Source organism: Ursus arctos, unplaced genomic scaffold (assembly GCF_023065955.2).
Source record: "Ursus arctos isolate Adak ecotype North America unplaced genomic scaffold, UrsArc2.0 scaffold_26, whole genome shotgun sequence".
In the NCBI taxonomy this organism is placed as follows: Eukaryota; Metazoa; Chordata; class Mammalia; order Carnivora; family Ursidae; genus Ursus; species Ursus arctos.
In genome coordinates, this window is record NW_026622941.1 from 34,767,307 (window position 1) to 34,784,791 (window position 17,485).

At 37.1% G+C, this 17,485-nt stretch overlaps 1 protein-coding gene across 3 annotated transcripts in view; it reads right to left on the reverse strand.

Moving 5' to 3' along the window:
• The window catches only part of ADAMTS20 (ADAM metallopeptidase with thrombospondin type 1 motif 20), a 283,082-nt gene that overhangs the window by 68,398 nt on the left and 197,199 nt on the right, over positions 1 to 17,485 (reverse strand). For all 3 annotated transcript variants that reach the window (XM_057318850.1, XM_026502074.4, XM_044385528.3), the window contains 12 exons: positions 16,917 to 17,012; positions 13,346 to 13,512; positions 13,065 to 13,194; positions 7,873 to 7,999; positions 6,117 to 6,327; positions 5,812 to 5,976; positions 5,165 to 5,329; positions 4,193 to 4,312; positions 3,489 to 3,596; positions 2,397 to 2,561; positions 1,994 to 2,284; positions 1,156 to 1,317 (listed from right to left, as the gene is read on the reverse strand). In XM_057318850.1, coding sequence (XP_057174833.1) covers positions 1,156 to 1,317; positions 1,994 to 2,284; positions 2,397 to 2,561; positions 3,489 to 3,596; positions 4,193 to 4,312; positions 5,165 to 5,329; positions 5,812 to 5,976; positions 6,117 to 6,327; positions 7,873 to 7,999; positions 13,065 to 13,194; positions 13,346 to 13,512; positions 16,917 to 17,012 — 1,907 coding nt within the window. The remainder of the gene's footprint in view (positions 1 to 1,155; positions 1,318 to 1,993; positions 2,285 to 2,396; positions 2,562 to 3,488; positions 3,597 to 4,192; positions 4,313 to 5,164; positions 5,330 to 5,811; positions 5,977 to 6,116; positions 6,328 to 7,872; positions 8,000 to 13,064; positions 13,195 to 13,345; positions 13,513 to 16,916; positions 17,013 to 17,485) is intronic.

The window sequence follows — 17,485 nt, forward strand, 5'->3', positions numbered from 1 at the left end:
GATAGCCTATCAATAGATTAGTGGGTAACGATGAAAGCTAGTAAGATAGACCTAAATTTATAAAGAAGGAAAGATGTTCAGTATGTGTCACATGAAAGCAGCAGGTGGCAAAGCAGCCTGTGTAATATGAATCTAATTGTGGAATCCACATAAGACTAAAGTCTGGAAGGAAATGTATCAAAAGTTAAAAATCCTTATCTCTTCATAATTTTTCTTTTTCTTTTTTTTTAAAGATTTTATTTATTTATTCGACAGAGATAGAGACAGCCAGCGAGAGAGGGAACACAAGCAGAGGGAGTGGGAGAGGAAGAAGCAGGCTCATAGTGGAGGAGCCTGATGTGGGGCTCGATCCCAGAACACCGGGATCACGCCCTGAGCCGAAGGCAGACACTTAGCGACTGCGCCACCCAGGGGCCCCTCTTCATAATTTTTCTTATCATTTCAATTTTTACAATGAGCGTGTCTAAACTCAGGAGTAAAAATGCCATTTTCATTTCGGAAATTGTAAAAGAACATTTTTAAAATGTACTTGGTATTTATTAGCACCTGGTCAGAAGTGGTCAGAAGTGTAAAATATATACTAAAAATCATTAGACAAAAATATTTGACTAATTAGTTGATTTTATTCATCCAAAGCCAATATAAATCTTTCTTATTCTTTCTCATACATAATATAGGTGGAATTAGTATTCATGAGAACTACTTTAAAAATTATCTTCATATCCCCAGTGTCTAGAAGAATGCCAGGACAGGAAGTGCTCGATAACTGACAACTATCTGCTTAGAAAATCCACCACATGAATGGCTCGGTAATAGGGTATCAGCATGGCTATATATTAATCTAATTTTCTATCTTTATATCAACCAAATTTTCTAAGAAAACAATAATATACTAATTTTAGAGAGGCATTAGTGGTTCACACACATACTGGTTAGCATATTAGACTCTGTTAAAAAAAATCTGGAGTATTTCCTATCACATAGGAGTGATTTATACCAAGACGGTCTATCAAAAGAACAAGATTTTCCTAAACATAAAACCTTTCTGTGTAGTATTGTGACGTAAGATTATCCCACAGTAACGGTGTGAAGTATTTAACTTTCAGTCTTCAGAGATTCACCATCTCCACACGTTTAGAAAACAGTATGACTTACTTCTCCCCAGCTTCCATAGCTCCACCGCGGACAGGGACCGGAGTCGCAGTGCTTGGCCTCTGGGGGCCTGGAGGCTGCATCACAGTAACTGGCGCTCCGTCCGTCTTCATCCTGGCAGACCACAACTCTGTGCTGAACACCTCCAGCACAGCTGCTGGAGCACTGACGAGGATAAAACACACACTGTGAATGCCACATCATGAAGTTACACAGCGAAAAAAAAAAAAAAAAACCAGTGTCTGGACTCAGACTCAAAATCCCCCTCCCCAGCATAATCTGAGTCGAGAAAAATCTGCCAAAAACATGAGTGTATTGGAATGTGTTGTATAGTAAAGTTTGCAAGAGCCAGTGCAGCCCTGTCCTAAGTGTTAAGTAGAAAAGAAAAAAAAAAAAAAAAAATGAAGTCACTTAACTTTGATATTGTTTTTCTGTCTCAACTTTCATGTAAAATAAGAGCTACAATTGTACCTTTTATAGTTTCATGGTTTTACACCCACTTACTGCACTATTACAATAATTTCTAGGTTTTTTTTTTCATAAACATTTACAGTCTTAACCTCTTAAAAAATTCTTTTGTTTTTGTTCTAATGGACTCTAATCAGATTGTTTTTAAGTGCATTCCTCTGTAATCATAATATCACATTAGTGTATAGTTCAATTAGAACTCTGGGGACTTGTCAACTGCATCAAAAATCACTTAATCCTTTTAAGATTTAAACTATTGATCTTCAGATAAATTTAGCATTAAAAGTATTTGATGTCATTACATACATATCTGTTAAAAGGCTATAATATAACAAAGTTACAGAATTAATATAACTCAATAAAGACGACTTACTGATCCCCATGGTCCTGTTCTCCATTGGTTTCCTTTGATTGACGGATGGACCCCCTGATTTTGATTATCTTCTGGTTTGTGAGTTAATGGAAAATTCCTGCCTGGAAAATGGCTGGGCTGCTCAGAGGAACTTGGAAAGTGACTGTACATGGGTGGGCAGGCTGCCAGGTTACATTCTTGTTCTATCAAAGGGCGAACTGCAGGGTCACAGTAATTCTCATTAATTGGCTGATGGTAGTTGATGCATAAAACTTGTCGTGTTGTTTTTCCATGGCCACAGGAAGCTGAACACTGATCACAAATTTCGCCAACATTTAAAATGTAATAAATTACATTATTATACTAAATATGAATTATATTTAAACTTTTCATTTTGTTTATTTTTTCTCATAAAAATACTTACAGGTGACCAATTCCCAGTTTGCCACTCCCCACAAGGGTTAAAACAAACAGATATTTCAGCAGGTCGGGGTAAATGGGCACAATAGGATTCATCGGCTATTCCATCGTAAGCGTCACGACAGCTTACATAGCGGGCTTGATTACCTCGCCCACAAGACACAGAACACTTTAAAAAGAAAAAAAAGAAAGATTATACCAAAGTGTTATACAGTACCTCTCTCTGGTAGCTTTTGCTCAAATTTCTAAAACATGAATTTTCTTGAAAAAAAATTTTAAATGGTATCACTTGGTTTCACTTCTGAGTCAAATAAAGACAGGGCTATGAATACCCCACTCAGTTTAGATTATATATTTGCAACAAGAATAAGATACTACTCAACTTCTTGGAATACTGATTATTATTTGCTAAAAAGATACAGAAAACATTTTATGAGACGATCTTATTTTAAATAACTTCAAACATCTAACAGGGTTGACATGATCCCATAATTAGAATATTCAGAGAATACCTGAAGCTTACTAATATAGCTTCTATATAAGATTAAAGCAAAGCATATACTCCAAATAAAGGCTGATAAAAAGCCTAATTTTATGTCTGCTTCTCATAACCACCTGTGAGATAAATATTATCATCCTCATTTTGTAGATGAGAAAACAGACCTAGAAAACTTCAATTTCTTGCCCAGAGACACAGAGCTCTGGGTAAGAGCAGGATAGAGCAGCATTTAGCCATTAAATTATCTTATTTCTGAATGCTACACCACTTCTACTCCATTGAGCTACCTGAGAATAAACGCATAATTTTAATTTGGCTAACCTGAAGCAACCATTTTATTGATGTATAAAAGCCTCCATAATACAAACACTGTTTTTTTTTTTTTTTAAGATTTTATTTTTTTGGGAGAGAGAGCACTGGCGGGGGGGGGGGGGGGGGCAGAGGGAGAGGGCCAAGCTGACTCCCTGTTGAGCTGGGAGCCTGATGCAGGGCTCAATCCCAGGACCCTGAGATCATGACCTGAGCCGAAGTCAGATACCTAACCAACTGAGCCACCCAGGGCCCCCCAAACACTAATTCTTAAAGGAATTCACTTACTGGGGTCCAAGAACCATGTCGCCACTGGGCTATCTTTCCTATGGGAACAGCTGGCAATGAAGTGGCCCCAATTTTAGGGATAACTGGGCAAGGTATGACTATACAGTCCTGTTCAAAAGAAAAATGCATCTCAAAACATCAATGAATTAATTACTCTGATTTATATTACATTCTATACTTCATTTCTTCCACATAGCTAATTCAAGAATAGCTGCATAATTACCAATTAATAATGTAAAAGTTTTAATTGTTCAAAAGTACAAAGTACAGTCACAGGCTACAAGTGGATAGTACAAATCTGAATCCTAAGGTTTGGCTCATTCTATCTAATGGTTGAAAAGAAAAAGAGCAATAGTCCTTCAAAAATACCACTGAGCTGAAATACCCTGCAGTGAACATAGAACACTACCCCCAGAGGGTACGACACGCAGAATTCACAACAGATACTATCCTTCTGCAGTGCGAAGAATGAAAATACCTAAGTTACATGAGTGAGTCAATGGCAGATAAAGAGTAAAAAAATTAATAAAGCTATAAAGCCAAAGCTGGCAACACTTTAAAAAAGATAAATTCTCCAACACACACGTGCACAAACATGTTTTCAAGGGATATTAGTAGGAAAAATATGTATGAAATAAGTTTAACACATTAATCCTCCTGTAACAAATCTTTCTGTTTATCATCCATGAAGAGGTGTCCTTTACCTGCCTGTCACTCGGGCGGCTGGCTCCATGGCATACTCTGTCATCTAACACTGCACTGAGTAGCTCATTGACACATTTAACAGCACGCACCTGATACCCACGTCCACATGTGGCCGTGCACTGGAAGAATATAAGGACGTATCAAACACTGTTATCCAAAAATTGTAGGAGCTTACTTTTCTTAATACAGTTAATATACTTTCAGATCTTTTTATTAGTCTTTACATCAGATTCTATACAAAATTAGCAAATGTTACCAATACACATTTATTCCAATGTAGACAGATAATATTGAAATTAAAATGAACAAGCGTTATCGTATCTTTAAAAAGTTATGTAAAAATGTCAATAGAGTCTTGATATTTTGGGGGCAGAGTTAATATAATTAGGATACTTTTTCAAAAGCTAACTGGTGTATGTATGTCTTTTAACATGCTAAATAAACATCAAAGATTTGAAGAAGGAAGAGCATAAAGTTAAATGGAAGATGAGACAAGGTTTCCATCCACAGTGGCAACCTCCAAGGGGTAGCAGACTATCCATCTTCATCCAGCCTGACCACTGCTCATCCTGAAAATTCCTAGTCGCCTGTTTGGCAAAACTTCTGAACAATGCCTACTCTAAATGCAGTAAAGCTAATTCAGACACAGAAGTTGAAAATATTTATAGTTTATCGCTTCTCGGCCTTTTGGCTAAGATCGAGTGAAAATATTTATAGTTTAAACAAAGCTGAAGAATAAATTTGCAGCATTTTGGTTAACAAGTGAGTTCAAAAGCAAAGCTGAACTATTTACCACAGCTGAACTATTTACCACTGATAAAACTGTGTAGATAAGAGTTTACATTTCAAGGATATTTTTCCAAAAACCAACCCCAATTTAGCTGCGTCCATTAAGAGAATGAACACACCACAATGCTGGTGCTGTTCTATAAAGATGAATCAAATCAGGAAAACCATTCTCATATACTCACAGAACCCCACGGTCCTACTTGCCAGGAAGCACATGTATGAAGCTCACACGGTCTCAGAGATTCGGGTTTGGTACTTGGATTACAGAGACCATCACTCAAGTGATCTTCGTTCAGCTGACACCACACTTGCCGCTGTTTTGTTCCTTTTCCACATGTAACAAGACACTGAAAGAACACAACTGATCGTTATTTTCAATATTAGTCAACATAAATGCCTAAGAAAATGACACAATGATCAAGTCACACATTAAAATGCACATGAAAGACCATTCCTAACGACATTTTCCCTTCAGTCCTCCAGAGGTATTCACCAGGTAAGATCAGCCACCCCAAACTTGCTGCCCAAATCCCAGTGCAGCATCCATTTGTCCTAGAAACAAAGGTATAAAACTAACCTTAAGTATATATCTCAGGCTACTGTGGACGCTGGGACTTTATGAAAATGGTTAGTGATTAAACACCAATCAATGTTATTGTTAGCCAGATAGTATAAATAATTTAAGAACAAACCATTAATTTGTTATTGCCTAGATAGTAGTTATTTACAAAGCAAGGACGGATTATTTTTGACTTCTTTAAAGACTTAAATTGCAAAGCTTTCCTACAAAATATTATAACATTTCTTAGCCTCATCTGTTCAATGTTACCTCACTCCACTCACTAGTAGCCCAACTGGGACAGGAAAATTCATTGCAATTCTCGGTTGTCACTCGGGGAAGCTCTTGGCATTCTCTGTCAGCAAGATGGTGGCCAAAGTTATTTATACAGTAAGATTCTCGAGACCTTTCCCCTCCTCCACAACTCCTGGAACACTGATTTAAAGGACAAAAACAAAAACCAGTGGTGATAAATGAAAAAAATTAGATTTTAACAAAAATACACTTCAGAGTAACAAATATTTAACAAAAAAAGGGGGGGGCAAATTTTCTTAAGCACTACTGGTTATTCGTACCTGGGACCATTCTGAATAATGCCACCTTGTTAAGACACAGTCACCATGGCAGGGCTCTCGTGTGGGAGGTTTAAGTTGGTCACCACAGTAGCGGTCATCTACGGGAACAGTCTGTCCTTTATGAACAGAATACTTCATGCAGTGGACATCCAAGGACCTATATCCTCGACCACAATGGGATGAACATTCACTTTTGCCAATGATATGCCACCTAGAAAAAAGGATGCTATTACACTTAGGGATGCCAATTAATGCAATTTTAAAAAATGGATTCAGAGAAATTCATGCGTACGATTCAGTTTTGAAAATTCTGTTAGAACTGATCGACAAGCCACCTGAAAATACTTGATATATCATTAGATGAAAAATTCTGACATAAGCCCAAACTTTCATTTCTATAGATAAGAAAATGAGGCCCAGAGATGTGTGTTCACATGATATAAATGCTTGACTTCCATTAGAAATCATTCTCCCCCCTAAAATAAAATCTAACTTGCTCTCCAAATATATAAAAATGGAGGTGGTCTGGTTAAAGCTGGAGATAGGCAGCATTCTACCTAGTGACTTTGCTCTGGCATTTGGTGGTGCCTTTGGAGGTGGGTCCAAGGGACCCCACGCTTTCCCAAAAGGCTTTGAAAACAACTGCTTTAGATCAAGATTACCTAATTACTTAGTGGCAGATACAAGACCGAATATATCTGACTCACAATCAGGTAGTATCTCTATGCAACCACACTAAAGTATTTCATGATCAGGAAATACCTGGGAATCCGACTCTACCAATAAGACCAAGACTTCAAAAGTTGGCAAACTAGGTTTTTGTAAAGCCTATCACATTTTCTCATTCTTGTAATCTATTTTTAGATACGTTTTCAGAGAAAACATTTTTTTCTGCAAGTAAAAATCTTCTAGTTTTTGCCAAATTATCCCAATTATAGTCTAGCAATCTATCAAACAATAGGAGTGCAACAGTGTAACAGAGCATAGAATTCACAGAGTTTGTTTCAATTCCCAATAGCATCTGGAGGATTTCATTGTGCTTCACTCCACGGCAATAAGTGGATGAGACTTACTCAAGCAGCTCTTCCATTAAGCCTTCAAACAACATAAGTATATAAAAATCCTCTTCCTTGCTGAATGAGAGGTTCTGGCCATCCCTGAATGTTAATGGTAACTCACTAGACGGGGTTGTTCTGAGCTTTGCTCGAAGACCAATTTCCGCACCCCGCCCCCACAAACCCCACCAAAAGACTGGTAATTTAAAAGTGGATATTTCCCTGCTCCATAATCTAGATGTTTCTTGATGTTTAATGGACAAAAATTGATAAGATCGAGAAACCAATCTACTGATTCTTTAATCCTCAAACTTTTAAAGTTTATTGGTTCGTAAGTTCACAGGGAATTACAGAACATTCCACATTCTACAAAATTTATTGTTTCAGATCTTTAAACCATGGATTTTAAGATTAGAGTTTGCCCACATATTTTACAAATTTGTATCCATTTCTTACATAAAATTTTGAGGCCTATATACTGGTATTCATCAAATACTATGAACAAACATTCAAATCAGTTCCCAAGTTTCACAATAAATTAGTGAGCCTGAAATTTTATACTAGCAGGGACACAGGATAGACATTAATTGCACGTCCATCTGAGCAGGCTCTGTACTAAATGCTTTCCATCTTATCTCACTTATTGATTTAACCTGGTTACATTATACATACACTGTTTACATCATACGTTTTTCTTTTACCTTAGTTCACAGTCTGTATTGCACCTTTCGGTCACAAACAATGGAAGTGGTAAGTGGTCGCAACTTTGATCAGACACTACCATGTGATCACTCTTCCGGATGCAGGTAATTTTTCTTCTGCGAAGACCTTCGCCAAAGTCAAAAAGAAAGTCCTTTTTAAGTAGATGTTCTAGAATTATTTACTTCTGCTAATAGCTGAAAGGATTCAGCTAAGAAAGCAAAAAAATTCCAACACAGGATACAGGGTAGACGAGGGTATTAATATAGTCAGGAATGACTTTCTGGAGTAAGCAAGCTGAATCCTGAAAGATTGAGAAGTTTGCTTAGTAAAGACACAAAAAGAGGGTGGGCCAGATATGGAATAGAAAGAAATGCATTAGAGCTGGCTGGAGTGGTTAGTGGAGAACTGAGTCGTCAGGGTTGGCACTGATGCTATGTACTACATTATTTATTCCCTATTTGCTTCCCTTTTCCTCATTAGAGAATTGCATATCTCTACTTACTACAATGTTACTATAATTTCCCATGAGAGGAATATACTTCCCAGTTCACTGACTGGGCTTATGCCAACCAACTGCAAAAGGATGTGACTCTTTCCATTTCTAAAAAGCTCTAAAAGCCACTATATACTTCTGCCCAGCTCACTTTCCTTTTCCCTTGTCTCTAAAACAGCCTTTCCCAGATGGGGTTGATCTTTCAGCCTGGAATCATGAATGGAAAAGACACAGACTTTAAAAAGATCGTTGGTTGTCAGGTTTGAGGCGGCATAGAGGGAGGGATTTTTAGGGCAGTGAAAGTATTCTGCATGATACTGTAATAGTAGATACGTGCAATTAAACATTTGTCAAAACCCATAAGATGTATAACACAAAGAGTGAACCCTAATGTAAACTATGGACTGTAGTTAATAATGCATCAAGTGTAACAAATGTGCCTAATTCAAGATGTTAAAAGGGCAACAGGAGGGGGGGGGGAGGTGAAAGATGAACGTGTGAATTTTCTGTACCTTCTGCTCAATTTTTCTATAAACCCAAAACTGCTCTAAAAAAATAGTTGTTTTTTTTTTAAATGACACGGATGCAGATACCAAGCTGAGAAGAGTCATAGTCAATTAGCAGCTAAAACTTCGTGGGACCAAGAAATAAACCTTTGTCTTTCAAAGCCACTGAGATTGGCTGGTTGGTTGTATGCAACATAACCACAGTGAAAGCAAAACTAAGAAGTGATTATAATGGGCCAGAGTAGACAAAACTTTACACTTTCTGCAATAAGGAGACAGGAAAAAATTTAAGCAGTCCGTGACATGATCAAGTTTCTGTTTCGTCAAAGTCCAACTGCTAAACATGAACATGCCTGTTTATCTTTGCTCCTTCCTAAATACCATCTGAAAAAAACCATAAGGAATTCTGAAAAGGAATAAACCTAAAAGAACAAAAAGAATAAAAAAAGGAAACACAGTAGGCGAGAAAAGGAAATATTGAATATGAAAAGTGGATGGAAATAACTAACAGAGCCCAGGAAGCTGAAACTTAAGCCTGTGGAGGAAACAAGTGAATAATAAACCATTCGGGCCATAGAATCCAAGAAAATCCCAGGGTTGAAAACACCAGGTTCTGCTGAAGAGATGAAAGTGTGAAGGGTAGGCTGGATAATGGACTGAAAAGTATTTATGAAGCATAGTTAGACTCCTACCCTTCTAGTCAATAGAAATAGAATGTGAGAGTAGAATAATGCCATTTTTGGATATGAAAGATCTCAAAAAACTACCTCTCTTTCTCAGGAATATCCTGAGGGGTATATTCCACCAGTGGGGGAAGTAGAAAGAGGAATTCATGGTACTGAGGAAACAGGGAATCCAACACAGAAGAGAATCCCCAGAACAATAATGAAGGGGAAGTTCAAGATGACAGCCTTGTAAAAGGACTAAAAGCAACAAAACCAAATTAGAGCAAGAGAAAAGAGGGTCGTATTACCAGCAGACTGATTAAAAAGTAAAAGAAAATTGAAACCGATAGATAATGCACTCGAAAATATTAAGATAAAATTTATAGCTCTCAAAATTTGGGGAACTCATGAGGCACCTGTGTGGCTTAGCCGGGAAGCGTTTGCCTTCGGCTCAGGTCATGATGCCAGGGTCCTGGGATAGAGCCCCACTTGGGCTCCCTACTCAGCAGGGAGCCTGCTTCCCCCTCTCCTTCCCTGTTTTTGTTCTCTGTTGTCATCTCTCTCAAATAAATAAAATCTTAACGACAACAAAGTTTGGGAACTCGTTACATTCAGTACACAGAATAACAAAACTGAGGGAATTCCATTTTTTATTTTTTTAGAGAGTGCACGTGCACACACGCAGGGTGGGGGAGGGGCAGAGGGAAAGAGAGAATCTTAAACTGGCTCCATGCTCACAGCGGAGCCTGATGAGGGGCTCGATCTCAGGGCCCATGAGACCATGGTCTGCACTGAAATCAAGACTGGGATGCTCAACTGAGCCACCCAGGTGCTCCTGAGGGAATTTCCTTCTAGAGAAACTAAAAAGTGACGCACAAAGAAGGAATATAATCATAGTATACTATGTGGCAACTGAACGAATAGTTTTTTCCCCTCCAGCCCAGAATTGTTTAAGAGATCTCTTTCTGGCTCAGACACCCAAACCATTTCATCAGGTCACGTCCAACCTTCTATTTGGATCTTGCTATTCTTTACTTTGTGTGTTCCCCACATTTTTGCATGTTCCTTCACTCACCTAATGTTGGGATTTGTTCCTAGCTCCCCATATCCACTGCCCCAGACCAGTGTACCCACTCAGTGCTGGAACGCTGCTCCCTGCTCCCAAAATCTCCATTCCCTTTGTAAGGCATGTCTAGGGTTCTTCTGTCAAATGAATTTCTTCTCCGTTACCAAAACTTTGTTCCTCCTTCCGGTATTTATGCCAGTTGGTCTTGCACCATCTATAGCAGCCTCCCTCCAGAGAGACTGTCCCCATGAAAACATCTGCTGCCATGCAAGCATTCTGAGCACCACTATCCCAACATCACAGGACCAAGCCTGTGTTTTTTTTCTGAATGGGACACCATGATTTCTTTGGACCTTGAGGTCAGTTTGTTATTCTGTCCTTCACATTCCCATCACCCATGGTCACTGCCTCTGGCTACCCACCTTATTTCAGCTCATTTCTATAGTTCTAAGCACCCTCTCCTCTGGACCACTGCTCCCCTAATTCCCAAAACTTTTCTCCAGTCCCCATGAGAATTACTTTCCATTGCACCAAACGCCCCTGTACCTTCAGATTGAATCTCCTCACAAACTGCTCCATCTTTTCTGTGGTTCTCTGTTCATGCCTGTAGCATTGCACTTACTTCCTATGCCAAGAAAATCTACTCATGTTGGCTTTATCCACTACAATTTAAAACTTGAATGCACAATTGAGGTCTTAATTAAAAGCTAAGTAGTCCCTCAAACTTACTGATTTGAAAAGTATTACACAATTAAGTATCCATAATTACATATTTCCCAAAGACTCCAGTCTCTTCGTTTTCTTTCACTACCATAAATGTCCCTGCTTTTCCATTTCCTGCCATGCTCCTTTCAGTTATTCATGCCAACAGTACATGTATTTTCTTGTGGTCATGGAAGGAAAATAAAAGAATGAAAGGATGTCAGATACCCCAATACTGAAAGGAGGAGATATGTTACTGGGAAAGTATATGGAGGGGAGCGGGTGAGAGAACACTTATTTCATTGGGAAAGAGTATACATTAGTACCCCCTCATCTGTGGTTTTGCTTTCTGTGGTCTCCATTACCTGCATCGACCACGGTCCAGAAAATTATCCACTTTCTAATGCACCGTCTGAAGGTCAATAAAGCCTAACGCTGTCACAAAGCCTACAGAATTCACCATGCTCCATCTCATCACATGGGCATTTTATCACCTCACATCATCACAAGAAGGGTGAGGACAGTACAATAAATTTTGAAAGAGACCACATTCACAGAACTTTTATTAAGTACAGGTGACCCTTCAATGGCATGCATGTGAACTGTGCAGGTCTGCTCACACATGGTTTTTTGATAAATACACTACAGGACCATAAATGTATTTTGTCTTCTGATTTTCTTAATATTTTTTCCCTACCTTGTTTTACTGTAAAACTACAGTACTTAATACATATACCATACAAAATATGTGTTAACTACTTGTTATCGGTAAGGCTTCCAGTCAAAGGTAGGCTATTAGAATTAAGTTGTTGGGGAGTCTAAAGTTTATGTGAATTTTGTTTAAAGAGTTATTTATTTGGGGGCGCCTGCGTGGCACAGCGGTTAAGCGTCTGCCTTCGGCTCAGGGCGTGATCCCAGCGTTGTGGGATCGAGCCCCACATCAGACTCCTCCGCTATGAGCCTGCTTCTTCCTCTCCCACTCCCCCTGCTTGTGTTCCCTCTCTCGCTGGCTGTCTCTATCCTGTCAAATAAATAAATAAAATCTTAAAAAAAAAAAGTCATTTATTTGAGAGAGTGAGCGAGTGAGAGCACGTGAACAGGGGGAGGAGTGGAGGGAGAGGGAGAAGCAGATTCCCCACTGAGCAAGGAGATGGGACTCCAGGATCATGACCTAAGCCGAAGGCAGCCGCTTAACTAAGCCTCCCAAGGCGCCCCTACGTGTTAAAATTTTCACTACATGGGGTGTTGGCACTCCTAAGCCCTGTATTATTCAAGGGCCAACTGCATATTGTTATAATTGTTTGATTTTATTATCAGTTATTGTCAATCTCTTACTGCGCCTAATTTATAAACTTTATCATAATACGTACGTATAGGAAAAACACAGTACATAATGGAGTTTGATACTATCCACAGTTTCAGGCATCCACTTGGGGTCTTGGAATGTATCCCCCGCCAATAAGCTGGGGTGGGGGTGGATTACTATGTAAGTTAGAGAAGCTTCTTCTAACTCTAAGAATGAGAGAATAAAAGCAGTAATAGAGAATGTTGGAAAGGGGAGAGATAAATGAGGCTGTTAAGTATCAGAAAGAATGGGGAGAAAAGTAGAAGAAAAAGGGTAGGAAACCTCTGTATGTTGGTGTGGTGACATGTGTGTGTGTAGACAGCTGGAGGACTCCACAGGCAGACTGCCCCAAAAGTACTCCAAGTTATACCAGCATGCACAGGCCAACTTCTCTTTTACTTAATACCAGTGTACCTTGACACATCTTGGTACAATCTTGCCACGGTCCATATGGATCCCACGTGAATAGGTCGCTCTTCTCTTCCACGGGTATGTTGAAGGAATATCGTACATCAGGGTTGTACAAATTACCCACACACAAAACCTCAATAGAAATACACAGGAGCATATGATTAATTCATAAAAAGATATTCTTCAAAGACATCATTTTGATGTTTAATAAATGCAAAGCCCTTAACCATCAGTTTACTAATAGGATTAAAACTAAGTCTTATTAATGACTCCTGAGAATTTACCTGCAAAACAACTTCTTCTTCCAGCCGATCAGTACTATTAATTCTTTCAATTGAGCTGTTTGAACCACTGTATTCAAAAATAGCTCCTTGTATGTTGATTTCTTTCTTTGACATACTTACGACAAAATTCCCATTCAAAAGAAAATTCCCTTGAGTGTCAGATAATGCTGTAAAAGAATAGTATTTATGAATAGTAAAACAGTACAGTCAAAAATACAAAAAGTATTTTAACTTTTAAAATGCAAATCCTTTTCTGAAATTACTGTAAATATAAATTAATTTTGAGGAAATAAACTGTATTTTACTACAATGTGTTACCTAATCCATACAAAGGGAAGCTACTGCATTATCGGCTAAAGATCTTAAATTTACCCTATACTTTTCAGAGAATGTCAACTTTCAAGAGGCCTGCAGCTTCAGGAGTGACATACAAGACGAGGAAAAACAGAAATCAGAGAGCCCAGGACACATCAGCTCAATCAGTCCTGGTCATCAAAGACCACCAGGAAAAGACCACCACCCAGATTGCTGCAATGTTCCATTTATGCTTCTCTTGGAAAAAAATGTACAAAGCTATAAAATTCTAGGGGTCAATATTCTAAGGAGCTATGCAATGACCATACGATTCTCGGTATAAATGTCTGGATTTTTTTCATGGAGAAGTACTCTATCACTATTGACATACATTGAATGACTGCTTTCTAGAATACTCCTATCTCTCCCTTCCGGCCCCTTGTTCTCATTCCCATTGACATGTTAATATAAGCCTGTCAAATATGCATTTGTGTATACTTATATGCTATATAATATAAAATACATACATATCATGTATAAAATTTTATGTATAAATACATAAAATAACCTAGTATGCACTCACAATAATTTCCTTTTAAAATATAAAATCGCACGGTGTCCACAGTAGTGGGGTAGTAAAATGAAACTAAATTGGTGTTAGAATAATGGGTTTAAATTCAAGCTGTTTCGGGGCGCCTGGGTGGCATAGCGGTTAAGCGTCTGCCTTCGGCTCAGGGCATGATCCCGGCGTTATGGGATCGAGCCCCACATCAGGTTCCTCTGCTATGAGCCTGCTTCTTCCTCTCCCACTCCCCCTGCTTGTGTTCCCTCTCTCGCTGGCTGTCTCTATCTCTGTCAAATAAATAAATAAAATCTTTAAAAAAAATAAAAATAAATTAAAAAAAATAAATTCAAGCTGTTCCAATTAATTCCTACGTGATCTTGGACAAACCACTTGCTTAGTTTCCTAACTGTAGCACGCACAGATATTCCTACTTTTAAATCAGTTTTTTAAATCACAATCAAATTTGGAAAATGTTTGTAAAAGTAAGTTGTAAAGCACTGTGCATTTAATTTTCAAGAGGATATACAATATTTGAAGTGTTATGCTAATGAAAATTCTGTACTAACCAAATACTATTTTGCTTCCTTTACTTATATATTTTTCAGTGGAAAAACAACCTTTTTGGGAAACATTTGTTTGGCCTTCCAGGGAACTCCACATCCAAAGCATACAAGTTACCTAGTGCTAAACTTTATAATAAATAATTATATAATAAATATAATAAATAAAATATTTATAATAAATAAATATAAATTTATTTATAATAAATAAATATAATAAACTTTATAATATAAATAAATAAAAACTTTATATAAATAAATAATAAAAACTACACCCTTGGAAAAAGCAATCTCGAAAGGGTTATTGCCAAATTTGGCATTTCTGTGTCTGTATGGACTGTGTTTTCATGTTACCCTGAGTTCAATCAAAAACCAATAAAATTCTATATTTATCCTATAAAATGAGAATTCCTCTAAAGAATCTGTACTTTATCAAAAGTGGATAGGTCTATTGAAGGAGCTATTAGTTATAATTAAGAGAAATAAAACTTTATGAGAAAAAATATATACATTTCACTGCTTTTGGTTACCAAAGCCAATTTCATAAATATAAGTGTTTACAAATCCCTTCTAATAATTTCACGTATTTGCTCAAGCTAGACTTTGATAGTTCCATGAGTACCTCTTTTACAAAGTATATTGATACCTTATTGGTAAACATTTCTAATTTTTAAACTTGGGCAGAACCTGTTGTCCATTCCTAGGAAGACATAAATATCTACATTTGGAACCTAAGAACAACATGTTAAATACGTACGATATGGTTGCATATATCTACATATATGCGCCCAGGTAATATTTTTGGCAAAAAAAAAAAAAAAAAAGAACTGCAACAAGATGTAAAAGGAAAATATATCAAAATATTTACATCTGATTTTGAGAAATATATTCTGCTTTTTTTTTATAAAGGGGAAATTGACATAACATAAAATGAACCATTTTAAAGTGAATTCAATGGCATTTAGATATTCACGTTATACAACCACTACCTCTAACTAGTTTCTAAAACTTTTCATCGTCTCAAAAGGAAACTCTGCATCCCTGAAGCACTTGTGCCCTTTGCATTTGACCTTATAATGTCAAATTTAAGTCTTGTGATAAGCTGTTCATTATAGATTCAGATTCCCCACTTAAGAGCATTGATAACATGGGCCAATATTTCACATTAATATGAAGCAGGTATTTTCAATATCAGCTCTATACCACCCCCTAGTCCAGCTTGGTGAGTTGCTGATAAAGTCAATACTAAGTTATTTTCGAGACAGAAGGAAAGGTTTGTAAAGCATTCTTTTCATCTTTGGGCCTAAGTGACATTTTTTTTAAGGCTAAAAGCTAATTTCTAAAAATAAACATAAAAGAAGCCTGTACCCTACAAGTACCTAAAGGACCATACACTGGGGCTATATTCATTAACATTTAAAAATCTGAAATCAACTGTTTTTTTTGTCTTGCTTTAACTTAAGCATTTTGTTTCAGGTTTTTATTTAAATTCTAGTGAATTAACATATAATGTAATGTTGATTTCAGGAGAATTCAGTGATTCATCATTTACAAACAACACTCAGTGCTCATCACAAGTGCCCTCCTTAATGCCCATCACCCATTCAGCCCATCCTCCCTCCCCCTCCCACAACCCTCAGTTTGTTCTCTATAGTTAAGTCTCATGGTTTTGCTTCCCCTTTTTTCCCCCTTCCCCTCTGTTCATCTGTTTTGTTTTTTAAATTCTACATGAGCGAAATCATAAGTGTTTAAGTCTATATTTAAGTACTTTTGATACACAGTAAAAACAATAAAATTCTTTAAAGAACATTTAACCATAAAGAAGTCTATAATTAATTTTAGATAAAAAGAAAAGAATTTTCTTCTAAATATACATGCAACTTTACCTGAATATAACCTTTGGTTATTTAAAACACTCTTATGGGGAAAAAGCAAAATTTTCAGAATTTTGTTCAATGTTTTTAAAATAAGATATAGCATATAACTCAAGAGGAAAACATGTATAGGAAGTCAAGATGATTTAAGCTCAGTGTGAACTGAAATGCATGTTTGTTCAAGGGACTCTTCTTGCCTTCTAAGAATTTAGATCAACCGCAGACCTCCACGAAATTGCACACGAATCACATATTTGTTGTTTACTAGAAATGTTTACCAAGGTAATTGTCATCTTCTGGTTTTCCAGAATAGCTGTGCTGAAGAATATCAATGTTTGTTGCTCCTGTGGGAATCTTGACAACAACATTATAACCTGAAATATAATTTTATACATGTTAACTTTCATAAGCTGATGGCCCAGAGGCTATGATAGCTGAATAACTGAAAACATGAACAGCACAGACTTAATTTTACCTTTGAAAAATGATACAGTGTTTACTCTTTTTGAATTAATGCATTACACAATTACTAAGGATTGAGAAAAAATGATTGTCTAGAAATAGAGAGTTTGGGATCCTTAAGGTACACTTTTTTCTTACAAAATTCTGAACATAGAATGAGAATGGAGTTAATAGTATAGTTTCTGAGATATTTGGAACACACTCATTTTTAAATTTAACACTAATACTTTTAGATTTTATATTTCCCAGTGGGGAAAAAATAGAGAATCTCGAATGTTAATCACCAGTCCAAAAGATATCAAAAGAGCTGGTCATTGCATTACGTTTACACAGAGATTCAGTGAACAGCAAAATAACAAAACTTAACATTTTTTAAGTTTTTAGT